At 40.6% G+C, this 13,113-nt stretch overlaps 1 protein-coding gene and 2 long non-coding RNA genes across 3 annotated transcripts; 1 reads left to right on the plus strand and 2 right to left on the minus strand.

Moving 5' to 3' along the window:
* Positions 1–1,254: 1,254 nt before the first annotated feature.
* Positions 1,255–2,527, minus strand: LOC124326696. The gene is made up of 5 exons (XR_006915696.1): positions 2,377–2,527; positions 2,162–2,239; positions 1,979–2,097; positions 1,742–1,919; positions 1,255–1,684 (listed from the first exon to the last, which is right to left on the minus strand). It is a non-coding gene; the product is annotated as an uncharacterized LOC124326696 (long non-coding RNA).
* Positions 2,528–3,114: 587 nt separating this feature from the next.
* LOC124327717 lies at positions 3,115–6,168 on the minus strand. The gene is made up of 2 exons (XM_046786714.1): positions 5,706–6,168; positions 3,115–5,522 (listed from the first exon to the last, which is right to left on the minus strand). Exons 1-2 carry the CDS (start codon positions 6,166–6,168, stop codon positions 3,115–3,117), a joined length of 2,871 nt encoding a protein of 956 aa, XP_046642670.1.
* A 3,082-nt stretch (positions 6,169–9,250) lies between these two features.
* LOC124326715 lies at positions 9,251–10,821 on the plus strand. Its single transcript, XR_006915723.1, has 6 exons — positions 9,251–9,337; positions 9,400–9,696; positions 9,771–9,860; positions 9,965–10,192; positions 10,267–10,491; positions 10,553–10,821. It is a non-coding gene; the product is annotated as an uncharacterized LOC124326715 (long non-coding RNA).
* Positions 10,822–13,113: the final 2,292 nt, after the last annotated feature.

Genomic DNA, 13,113 nt, shown 5'->3' on the forward strand with positions numbered 1-13,113 from the left:
TACCAGGATCGTCGACGGACACACCCAACAACCGTGTGTCTCTCGAACGAGATCCGACCGGATCCCAAACCCATCCGACTGTTACCTCTGTCGCGGGAAATTTGCACAACCCTAGTAGAACAGGATAACTTTTAGGTATCTTTAAGATATCTTGCTGTCTTATTACTGTCTCGTGAAATAAAGATATCTTATAGAAATCTAAAAGAAATATGTTAAAAGATAACTAAAATGAGAAAGAGTGTAGCTATATATAAGACATCTCATAAAAGATATCTTGTAATGGTTGAAATATTTCAATTTTTCTTTATGCTAAATCTTCAACGGGCGAAGACCAATTTTATGTGTAAGCGAAAGAAACGCAAGTGAGCAGGAAATGTAATTGAATTTCTTCACATGTATTTATGTATATTAGAAAAATATACAGTGCGATTGTATTAGAAAATTATTCTGAATTATTTGGAGATCATCTACATACAAAGTCACCCTTCTGGAAACATGCTTAGTGAATTTGTGTTTTAAAGCAGTAATAATAAAAAAATACGTGAATAATAGTTTTGTTATCAATTGCCTATTATCTGAATGCACATCGTGTAATGAATTAGAAGTTGAAAAGGCTCACGTTTGAAACAAAATAATCGCACTTCGCACATAATTCGTGTACAGCAAAGTAACAATAAAGAAAAACAATAAGTCTAATTGAGAGGGGGATATTACATGATGTTATTCGTCGAGCTCGTTGATTTCCAACTCAACGGAGAAGACGGCTTCCCAAGGATATCGTACAGCTTCAATCTATGTTCAAAACATTAGGAAAAACAAAAGGATTAATAATAAGACGGGACAAAACAAAGGAGAGAATATCACCAGTTGATCAACCGCCTCTCTGGTAGCCAAAGAAACAGTCCATTTCTCTTCCATACCCGATGCTTCAGCGAGAAAATAACACCGGATTTGTTCCGGTTTGCTCACAAAGCTTTCCTGGAAAAAAAGATGAAAACAACCAAATGAAATGCAGGTGAAATAGAAAAGAAATTGGCCGTCATTTTACCAAAGAGACGAGATGAACAAGTTGCTGAAGGCTGAGAAGTGATACCCCCCACGTTCGAAACTGAACTTGATGGCTCATCAGCCAACGAGGATCACCACGTACAGTATCCTGCAATAAAATCCGAACGCAGTTCTTTTTCAAAAGCCCAGTTTAATTTATATTTTTTGTTTTTAACTTTCAAGACTTCATATTACGTGTAGAATTAATTGTTTTACAAAGTTCATTTATTAGAATTAAGAAAAAAATGCAGAAATATTTTTTTTAAATGAAGAAAGATACCAAGGTGTTCGGATTTATATGCAGGATACTGTACTAATGCCATACGATCACTTGTGACCATCAAGGCTGTGTTGCTATAACTGGCCGTTTGCTGGTGATTTTGTTGCTGCTTACTATTGCCCCATTCGACCCGGCAGTTTACACAAAAGAGGAAGACGCGAGAATTGCTATCCGGCATGAATCGGGTACTCGTCCTCGTAGATCCTACAACACGGTCCGTTTCACCATCATCCGCAGATCCCGTCGAAACACTGTCAGACTGATCTCCTCTGACGAGTCCATCCAATGCCAGTCATTGATCCGCCATGAGATCCGTCCGTAAGGGTGGAACAGTCAATCCGGATTTCTCAATAATATCTAATAAAACCAAAGAATATTGGCCAAATAAAAAAAAAGACAATAAAAACGATTTACCAGTGAGAAAGTGAGTCACATTCTTGGTTCGTCTTTGATCACGAAGCAAAATGAGGTGAGACCAACTCGTTCCGAACTTGAGCGAACTACACCTTGGTTACCGATGACGATCAACATGTTAACTAGTTGATTAAGCGGGTAACTTGTTTCCAAATTGAGCCACTTTTCTGGCTGCTCACTGTGAACACAAAATGTTAATAAAAGAAAGTGACAAACCCAACAGGAAAAATTTCTTACCTGCTGGGTGATCCTGTAATCCGAAGAAAGTAAACTTTATGACTGGTTACAACCAAAAGGGCAGGAAATGGAGTGAGTTCCTCATCCGCTGGGATTGCATTCATCGTGACCAACTCAACCTTGAATTCAAAATGTTATTAGTTTAAAGGACCTTGAACGAACAATTTGTATTCTCTTCTTCACCTTGATGAGGCCATGAAATTCTTCCGTTTGGTGGCCCAACAAGAACATTTCGCAGTAAAGTCTCAACCGATGATCCACCTAATGAATTAAAACGATGACTTGGATGGAGTCACTCGTAAAATAAAACTTTCGCTTTGGCATTGGTGGACAAAGAAAACTAAAACTACTCTTTGAAGAAGCACAAAATAAGAAATACCGGTAAAAAACAAACTTACTAATTGATTCCAAAATTATTCCAAGCACGTTTTTCGATCGTTTTCCGTTGACAAAGTAAAACAAAGGCGATAATTTTCGAAATAATCAGTAACAGTTAAATGGCGTCTGTATCTTCGTTGATGACAGAGTGTGGATAACTAATCGATATTTATCCAGTGTTGCATTATTTATTCTTTATGCGTTTATGTGTATAACTCGTACGTTTCTTTAAATTTTGCTTTAAAAATATTACTGTATACCATGTTTATTTTTAAAGATTTTTATACAATAACGAAATTACAGTTTAAAAATTAATTAATTTACCATTTTGAAACAACGGCAACTCAAAGCATGAATTTTGAAACTGCCACCATTTTGGAAGCGTCATGGTGGATTTGGCTGCTCGTTAGTCGTTAGCTGTGAGCATTTTCAGATTTTGGTAACATAGAAATGTCACATTGTATAATAGAAGTACCGTAAGAACCTCCGTTAAAAGGATGCTGGGTTTTTGTTGTTGCCAAGAATTGGATTTACGAAGATGTCTTGTATACACCAGACAATTCTTATTCTCATGCATAAGATAGAAAAGCAAGCTTATCAGCTCGCCGAATGAATAGTCGTAAGCCAGTTAAAAACTGTCTTAAATGACAAATTCAGGACCTATTTTGTATTCAAAAGTGACGTTACGTTGTTGAGTGACAAAGGCACACGAAAAGCGAATTTGTGAGACAGCAAAACAGTAAGAAAATAAAACAAATTTATTCTGGGTTATTTTCAAACCATTGATCTTGTGTAACCTGACACAACATATTTAGCCGTCTTTCTTCCATCTTTCTAGCAAATAACCCATCGCCAGTCGATATTTTCAATGCTCTTTGATAGTCAAATGGCAAGACGGCCAAATCACTAATGTGTCTTCCCCTTGAAAGAGCGACGAAAGTCAGGCCGGCGGTTTCTTTGGGACCGATGTCTACAACAGTTTTGCCTAGAGTTTCTCCTTGAGATTTCCATACGGTCATCGCATAAGCCAGGCGAAGGGGAAACTGAATCCGGACGGCTCTCGTGTCATCAGACCGTATGGATATTGCCGGGATTGGTATACAGTTGTGAGTTGAAATGCCGTTATTCATGGTTGTAGAGAAGAATTGAGGACCGGTATAATCAGGCCATCTAACAACGATGAAATCAGGCAGATCAACATTGGGCTGTTTGGAATAGACGATGTCAACCACGGTACCTCTGGCACCATTAGTGAGACCCACATCCGTGTTGATGTTGGATGTTAACGTTACTTGGGCTCCAATCGCAAGGTACAGTTCAACTTCAAGCCCTCGAAACTGATCAGATGGCTTTGACTTGCCACTTGAAGGCACATTTACCGACCGTAGTAGGGTGATTGGCATTTGAAGTTGTGGTAATTTAAAGTAATTCCTGCGATTAACAGCTTCGTTGGTGGCAAACAAGTAGGTCGCATCTTCAAAATCAGTGCCAAAGTTGGCAATGGCTTCCGGATTCCTTGCTTGAAGGAATTTCCACTGGTCTATGGAACAGTTTCCCTCTCTCAAAGAGTTGAGTGTGTCCAGGAATGTTTGCTGGTCAATGTCGCCATCTTCTACTTGTTGTCGTCGAACTTCTGTCAACTTGATGACGGATTGGAAAGCCAAGTAAGCGGCCCGACCCTCGTTGGCAAACGGTGCTGTTGATTGGGAATAGAGGGAAGGAGCAGCCACAGGAGGAAGCTGAGCTGGATCTCCAACCAAAATAACAGTCAGCCCACCACAAAAAAGGTTGTTGCCTTTAGCTTCACGAAGACGAGCGTCAATTTTTCCAAGCATGGTCAAGCTCAACATTGAATATTCGTCAATTATGATAATTTTAACATGACGAAATTTCTCTTGAAGAGCTGCCAGTTTCGCTCCATTAAGAGGGCCAAACTTTGTGCCTTGGCCTTTTTCTACTGGAATTTGAAATATCTTGTGCAAAGTTTCACCGCGGATGAGATGGGCAGCTTTCGCGGTGTAGGCCGAACGGACGATATGTTCTTTAGGGACAGCACTGGAAATTGCTGAAATAGTGAAGGTTTTGCCAGTACCAGCTGTGCCATTGACGATCAATAACAACTGTTTCCGAGATTGCAGAGCCTCAACAACCATATCGAACCACATTCGTTGTGAACGATTCAGTTGACTGGGACTGACAAACGGTAAATCTGTAGAATCAGTGCCGAGATCTCTTCCGTTGGTTAGATGATTAACCACCCAAGTGCTTCCACAGGCCAATTCATGTGGAGTGTAATGAAGCTGAAGACTAGTCAGCCAAGGGAAAGAACGGTCAATCACAGGTAGATCAGAACGAACTTCTTGTTCGCCAGCAGGTCGCATACCGACCGCTTGCTGCCATTCAAGTTGATTAAAGTTGTCGTTTTCAATGTTGTCTTCTTCCTGGAGGTCATCAGCTGCCTGATCTAATCGACTTTGTAATTCTTCGTCTAAGTTGAAATATTGACGCAGTTCCTGAGCTGCAGTCAATCGAAAGTCTTGCCATTGGCGTACGACAAGGTTGTCATCCAAAAGCATTGGAATAGATGATTCCGTCCATGGGAAAAACTTGATTAGCGAATATCGGCAGAACAGATGGTAGGTAGCTGACGTAGGAGAATTTCGATGCACCGGGAATGTCAAAACAATGGTCTTGTCCGGCTTGGGATTATTTCTAAGATTCCCTTTGACGACAGTGAAGTGACGACAAAACTCGATAAAATTGGGTTGATCAAGATTCCAATTGGGGTAGGTGTTTTGTTCAATGTAAACATGACGTTTGGCAAAGTAGGTAAGCAGAGTTGGTCGAGTTTCCAACTCACCAGTCGTTGGATTTCTGAAGACTTCGTTTACAGTCAGGTCCAAAGAAACGTTGACGTAATTGAAGGATGATTCACAGTGGTGGCCGGAAAACAAAATGCGCGACGCTTCACCTTTCCCGATGTCACGATGGCCAATGGAACGAATGATAGAGGAGCGAAAAGCGGAGCCAGCATTATCTGTGACATCAGCCTTGTTGATAATCGTTTTGATCACTTGCTGTAAAGTGTTTCCAGACCGCTCTTGTTTGCTAGCATACTTGACCATGTAGTTCATTGCAGCGTGATGATCAAGAATGAGCTGAAGATCTACATTGGCACACCAATGTTCCAACATTGATCTGTTGTGAACATTCATGTACTTGTCGTTTCTTTTGAGAACAATTTTCGCACGAACAGAGTCTGTGTTTCCGATTTTTTCAAAAACTATTCTCGATTCACTAACTAGATCAAAAGGAAAGTGGAAACGACATTTGCCGTCCTTCGATTTACAGTAACCGTCTGGTCGACAGACGTGACGTTGAACACAGTTTGCCAATCTTTCGAAGAAGTCGTCCATGGCTGCTCCATCGTTCAAAATTGACGAGACATTGCTTGAACACGGATGGGGAACTGGTACTTCAGCATTGAACGGGTTGACTGGATCAGACCGAGTATTACAGGCACACAACAGAGTATCGGCATACTTTAGAACCTTGAGTTCTGCAAGAATGCCGGCTTCAACTAGATCTTGCTTTTCTTGGACGTCTTGTTCGCTAAGGTTTGCTGTGTACTGTGGATCAGCTAGTTTTTGCGCCATAAGTCGGCCAGCGTAGACTTTAATCATTAGGTCGGCAATCCCCGGGTCGTTTTTGAGCTTTACAACACCGTGGGCATGAATGGCTGTTCTTGATTGCCACTCGAAACGATACCAAAACCATTCGAGATCCAAGACACCACCGAAAAAATGTTTCATGAAAAGACGTAATTTTTCGGAAAAGTACCAGTCTGCTAGATGTAAATTTGCATTTGTACTCTGGTAGCGAAGTTTTGGTTCAGCTGAACCGTTGGGCATGAGACGATGGAGGTCGTCCCAGTGATTGTCAGCAAAGCTAACAGTAAAAAAAGCCGTGCCAAGACCTTTCTGTTGCATTATAGCCTCTAATTCTCTCCGACGCTTGCTCCAGTAGGCGTCACTGCCAGTGACATTGGCTGTATAAGAGTACATTTTGCTGATGACCGAGTCAAGTTGACCGTTGGCAGCCATAGCCTTAAGTTCCTCCATAGACAATGCAGCTTCTTCGGGATTTTGTCTCAGAAAAACGGAACACTGCCCAAGGGCTCGATGGCGTCGTATGCGATCAACCGACCAAAAACAGAAGCGCTCATGTTCAGCAAACGGATAATACAAATACTCGTTTGGATGAGATTCGTCGGGTTCCTTTGTACAATCAATCTCGGCATATTTCATTAAGTGGTTAGAAGCAACGAGTTCGGATAGGTCTTGTCTGCGACCTTTCTTTGTTGGGTCAGCTTGCCCAAGAGGAAACAACTTGATGAAAGCCAGAGATGCAAGACCAGACATGACCTCAAATTCGTTGATAGGCTCAGTTGAAATTGTTGGCCAATTAACCGGATCGAGCGCATTTAATATTTCATTTTGTTGAGGAGGCCTGATGTTGTTTGAAATGACGAAAGCGACATCAGGAGGTTGTGGCTGATCAAGAATGTCTTCTGATGGAACATCCCTTGTCATGGCTCCTTCGTCAGTGACATTCAATTCATCGTTGTCGCTGTCCATCGTCGGAATATTTAACAAAGGTCCATCTTCGGGCAGCAAATCACAGTTGGTCTGGCTAAAAGTGATACGATGTGAAGCAAAGCCTGGATGGTTCTGAATGAGAAATCGGCCAACTGCTTCAACTCGTTTTCGGCAAACTTTGAATTCGGCACAGGTGTTGTCCACACCTCTCCTTCTTATGACGAGGCACGGAAGTTGCTCTGCTGTGAGAGGAATCTCTCTGATGAATCCGGCTACGTCTTGTTTGAAATTTGCCACGTAGCCACGAGAAACATGTCCACCAGAAGGTAGCCGGAAGACAGACATGATGGAAATTACTGGCGAGAGAAGCATTTCTTCAAGAGGAGTAAGTTCCCGAAAGTGCTTCTGAATTGCTAGTGGAATAGATGAAAAATCACGCACCATATCATTTTGAATGCCAAAAGGGTTGAATTCCGTAAGTTTCTTGCAACGGCAGCAAATGTAGGGATCGACAATTGCATCTGTTGTAGGCCACAATTCTCGACAGTGGAGGCAATGCTGCTGATTTAATTGATGCAATTCAGAATGGAATTTTTTCATATGCTTGTCGACGAAAGGTTGCTTATGAAGCGGTCCATTGACGGAAGCATCAAAAACATCTAGATATTCTTCTTTGGAGATTTGACGGGTTTCCCTAGATCGTCGTTGAATACTTGCATTACTTTGTCGCCTATCGTTAGCTTCATCTTGGGTTTCATTGGATATTCTGGCGGCAAATCGAGCAGCGGAAGCAGCAAGTCTAGCAGCAGTTTGTTGAGGACACTCGGCTTCTCTGTCGAATGTATGCCTCAGAGCATCTTCAGCACGGCGATTAACAGTCTGTTGTTCAGACTCGGCTGATCGTACTGCAGAATTCCTGAGAGCATTTGCTTCAAGTCGAGCACACCGCTGAACTTCAGACTCGGCTAATCGTGCTGCAACATTTCTAGCAGCATTTGCTTCAAGTCGAGCACAAAGCTGTACTTCAGACTCTGCTGATCGTGCTGCAGCATTCCTAACAGCATTTAATTCAAGTCGAGCACACCGCTGAACTTCAGACTCGGCTGATCTCGCTGCAGCATTCCTGACAGCATTTGCTTCAAGTCGAGCAAACCGCTGTTCTTCAGATTCCGTTGCTCTACGTTTGGCTTGCCTAGCTGCAAGTTCATCCTTTCGTTTTCTCTTAGAAGACATTTTGACGTTCGATAATCCGGGAATAGATTTGACTATTGCTTTTGGTGTGGTAAAAAAAACAATCAGGCAGAAACGGTGTTTTTGTGTGGTAAAAACAGTCTGACAGAAATGGTGTGTGTTTGGCACCCTTTAAAATCAATTTGTTTTTTTTATGGTAAAAACAATCGATATTCTGGGAATAGAAATCATCAAAGTGATGGAGCAATGTGATTTCTTGTTTTCTTTGTATGGTAAAAAAAACAATCAGGCAGAAACGGTGTTTTTGTGTGGTAAAAACAGTCTGACAGAAACGGTGTGTGTTTGGCACCCTTTTAAAATCAACTCGAGTCGAATCACCCTTATATAACCTCGTATCAACACTTTCTTTCGCAATTGCAATCCTGTGGGATTTTTCTGTCACAGTTCAATATCCTTGCAAGTTATTTTCGTTTAGTTTGCTCAACTCAAATGTTCCTATTTTTACAAATAAAGTTCAATAATTGAATTTAAAAATAACCATTTTTTAGTCAAATAACTGCAAAACATAAATGCAAATCTGGTTGTTGCGTCATGGATGGGACATCAAAGATTGCGTCATCACGGCGATACTACGGACATCTGGTGGTGATTTGTTTGGGCGGAATATATTCGTAAAATTATTTTACTCATGTTTAACCATCCATTACGAATATATTTCAATAAAAATTATTCGACGAGAAGGATGAATTTTTAACTTAACACTTTAAATAAATGACACTTACATATGTAGTGGAAAGTGAAATTTAAACCTAAGGTGAAAAGTTGTAGTCGCCACCGCCAGATGTCACTAGTCGTTAAGCAATTATTTTAACAGTTTTTCATTAATTACAGAAGAACTAATTAAGTAAATGAAATTATTTTTGTTCTGGTCGCACCGCATATTTTTTGTCTAATTTTTAAGACCAAAAAGTCTGAAATGTGTCGTAAAAAGCCCGAGCTATGGAGCGTTACATACATACATACATACATACATACATACAGACAAAGTGACATGGCTTTTTTTTTTCTGCGTATGCGATTATTAGCTTCGCCCTTCGGGCTCGCAATAAACTTAGCTTGCTCGTAGATGGAAAGTACCCAGACATTATTGCTTGTGAACGCTTTCATTCTTTCAAAGTGATCCACGAATTTGGTAATCATTCTTTCAGTTATTGTTTTTTTGTTTTGTTTATTGATCAAATTTGTTTTTATTAGACTCATATGAACAAGCCAGAGTGAATTTGCCACGAGCTGAGAAAGGCTTACCAATTTTTACCAGTGAAACTGAAGTTGGAAGAGGTTATCGACAAAGGATTGTAAAAAGTAGGAAGCTGCCTGGGGAACTTTCTACGACTGAGCAGGATGAAAGTGAAAAAGAAGAGGCCAGTCTACCTCCAACAAAAAAGTTAACGCTGAAGAAGAAAAGTACACCTGCTGTGACAAGAAAATCTTCATCTGAAACTACTAAGCTTCCTCTCCCACCTCCTACGCTAAGAAGCAAAAGTAAAAATGGTAAGACTGCTGATGTAGTGTGCATGGATGTCAATGTATTTATCAAGTAATTATGTATTTGGTCAACCATATAGTGACGTCAAACAGCAGTCAACAAATTTCTTAATCCACTACGAAGAAACCATCAGTTACAAATGCCATTGCTGGGCCATCCGGACTATCAGGTAAAAAGAATGCTTTAACAAATACTGCTTGTTGTATCCACACTCTGTTTATAATTGGTGTCCACTGTCCATTAACATAAGTCCCCCATTTTTATTTTCATTAGGAAGCAAAAGAAAGCAATGTGATGCAGTCAACAATGTGAAGAGCTGTTCAACTATTCAGCTGTTCCCGACAAGTAATTCAAGTCAAGAAAAGCTGAATGATGATTCACCTAACTTGAATGATCCGCAGTTCATGTCCACTCCTTACACTCCCCGGCCGACGCCATCACCAAGTCCACATGATGGTCCGTTGTGTATCAGTCGACATTCGGGAACTTCAATGAAGAATGGTAAAAATGTTGTTTTTTTACGTTTATACTTTAAAATCCTTTGTAATTAACTCATACTATTGATGTTCTTTCAGTGGAAAAGGGTGGTGCAGTTGCTAAGGTCGTCCTGATGACTTTAGCCCAAATGAATGAAAAGCTATCTGTTCTCGAAAAGTCCATGCTGGCGAAACGCGAAACCTGTAGCTGAAGTTTCAGAAGACGAAGGCGACGATCTGTCCTTTCTTCCCGTTAAAAGCCTTGCTGATTTCGAGAAATTCGAGAAACATCTGAAACAAAACAAGGACGTTTTACTTAAATTGGTCTGTTTTATTTTATCTATATCATGAACCAATGCCATCATTTACATCTTGTTTCAAACAGGTATCCATGATTACCCGACTAGGAAGAAGAAACATTAAACACTCACAAGGCGATTATGTAAGAAGGGCGTGGGCCAGAAGGATTTACAATTATTTCCATCCAGAAATGAAGAAGAAAAAGTCAGCAAGCAAAGAACCTGCCAACCTGGATTCAATCAAGAAAATGTTAATTTGAGTTTTACGTTTTTTTAACAATATGTACTGTGGTCTTTTGAGAATACGTCAACATTCATGTGCGAGTGCGAGTATTTAATACAGATTTGTTTTTCAATGAAATTTTACTTATTATTTTTGCGAATATTACGGTTAGCGGGTTGTATATTAAAAGAAAATTACTTTGATGAATTGTCTCATACATGTTTTAAAAGATATCTTTATGATAGCCTTAAAGATATCTACCATACATGACATTTAACTACTGGAAAGTCATCTATAAGATAGTTGTATAATAGATGTTTTCCTGTCTGAAAGATATCTTAAAGCTATCGTGTTCTACTAGGGAATGACCATCTTAAAGTGCAAGTCGACAGACAACAGTCGAATGAACCTGATGTTGAAGTTAACAGTCTCAAACAACGACTCGTAGTTACGTCATTGGCTCGCGACGGTTTGCGAATCAAGAAAACTCAATTGAGAAAATCTTCTGTCTCGAAACAACTAAAACTTGATAAAGAAGTAAAAGACTTGAAACTTTCCCACAATGAATTAGTTTCAAAGTTGAATGAATCTCAAAAGCAAAACGAGATTTTAGGGCACCAACACGCCCAAATGGAACAAACACTTCACTTGAACATTTCCGAACTGGAGGACAGTTGTTTACGAATAAAAATACTCGGACAAAAATGTGTATCAGCGTCATTGGCTCGCGACAGCTTGCGTGTAAAGAACAACCTATTGAAGAAGTCTTCAATCCACATGCAAAAGAAAAACCAGAAAGAAATGGATGATTTGAACCGTTCTCACCAAGAATTAGTTGCTGAGTTGAATCAATCGAAACTTGAAAACGAACTTCTGTGTCACCAACAAGCCCAAATGGAACGTGACAGTCACGTCAAGATTTCTGAACTGGAGGAATACTGTTTACTATTGAATAAGGAGAGAGAAGATCTCGCTGTGAAGTTGATACAAGCCGAGTCCGATGTCAAATCACTTTCTTCGTCATTTGGAAATCAGAAGGAAACAGTTTCCAACTTGGAAAACGTGATTTTGGATTTACAATCGGTGAAACCAACTGAGCCGAACGCAACCTCTCAGGGAACTCAAACAGATACAAGTCACGTAACAACAGTTTTGCCTTATTCCCTACCGAGAACTTATGATCGTGCATTTCTCATGCAGAGAAAATCTTTTGGCATCAAGAAACCCGGATGTCTTCCTTCTGAGATTGTCCGTAAAGTCACAATGGGCATGACCTTATCCGAAATAACTGAACCGCTACCACCAAGAAGACAGATAAAGCTGATCGATATGAAACCATCAGAGCGTGTCGTTGATACATCAAAAGTGTGGCAGCCAAGAAGAGCGACGCCCGCTGCAGCCACTGTCACATCAGCAACAGACGTGCTTCTCAACACGGTACGTGGTATATTGAACAAGATGACGCCGGCCAGCCACGAGCGATTCTTGGCAAAGATTCTAGCTCTGGAGATTAATAACGAAGAGAGGTTATCTGGAGTTATTAAACTTTTTTTCGAAAAAGCTCTGGATGAGCCCATGTATGCCGCCACGTACGCTCAGATGTGCCAGGCATTGGCCACCAAACAAGTCGTCTCATCAACCGACCCAACGCAAAGTGTAACATTCCGAAAGTTATTGCTCTCACGCTGCCAAAAAGTGTTCCAGAAAGATAGCGATATCCTGATTGATGTTGACAACAAGAGGAAAGAAGTACAAAAGGCTGAAACGAAAGAAAAGAAGAAACTACTTGAGACGGAACTCATTTCTCTCATAGACCGGAACCGAAGAACTACGCTAGGCAACATCAAGTTCATTGGAGAACTCTACAAAGTCGGAAATATAACTGAAAAGGTTATGCACAGTTGCATTCAACGTCTTATTCAAACACCGTCAGATGAGGAAGCGATAGAGTCCCTGTGTCGCTTATTAACAACAATTGGGAAAGGCTTAGAGAACCATAAAAATAGCGGAATTATGAATTCTTACTTCCAGGCACTGGAAACCATCATTAAACAAAACAAAATCTCAAACCGCATCCGTTTTATGGTCCAAGACCTTTGCGACTTACGAAAACGCAAATGGACTCCTCGAAATGAGCCCTGTAGTAGTAATACCCCCAAAATCGAAACCCAGGAATCAACTCGTAACAACAAGCCAGTTCCGTCCACCCAAATCACCAAATCGCCGACAAAAGACTTTGACTGTGAATCACAGTCTCAGCAACTCCAGGGCAAAACTCTGCTGACTGCCGAAGTGACCTGTGACGATACATGTGGTTTTGAGCTAGACATGCAAATGATTCAAACGTTTTCAAAGCAACTCGGACCTCTGTACATTTCTAAGGAACAAAAAGTAATCACTAGTGACGAAACATGCGGCTTCGAA

Source organism: Daphnia pulicaria, chromosome 2 (assembly GCF_021234035.1).
Source record: "Daphnia pulicaria isolate SC F1-1A chromosome 2, SC_F0-13Bv2, whole genome shotgun sequence".
NCBI classification, from domain to species: Eukaryota; Metazoa; Arthropoda; class Branchiopoda; order Diplostraca; family Daphniidae; genus Daphnia; species Daphnia pulicaria.

Bases quoted from the DNA above. Each gene is read 5' to 3' on its own strand.
- LOC124327717 (XM_046786714.1), bottom strand. From the start codon at position 6,168: ATGAAACATTTTTTCGGTGGTGTCTTGGATCTCGAATGGTTTTGGTAT. The intron at 5,523-5,705 runs GTAAATCGAAGG...GTGCCAATGTAG, and splicing joins CTGTCGACCAGACGGTTACT to ATCTTCAGCTCATTCTTGAT.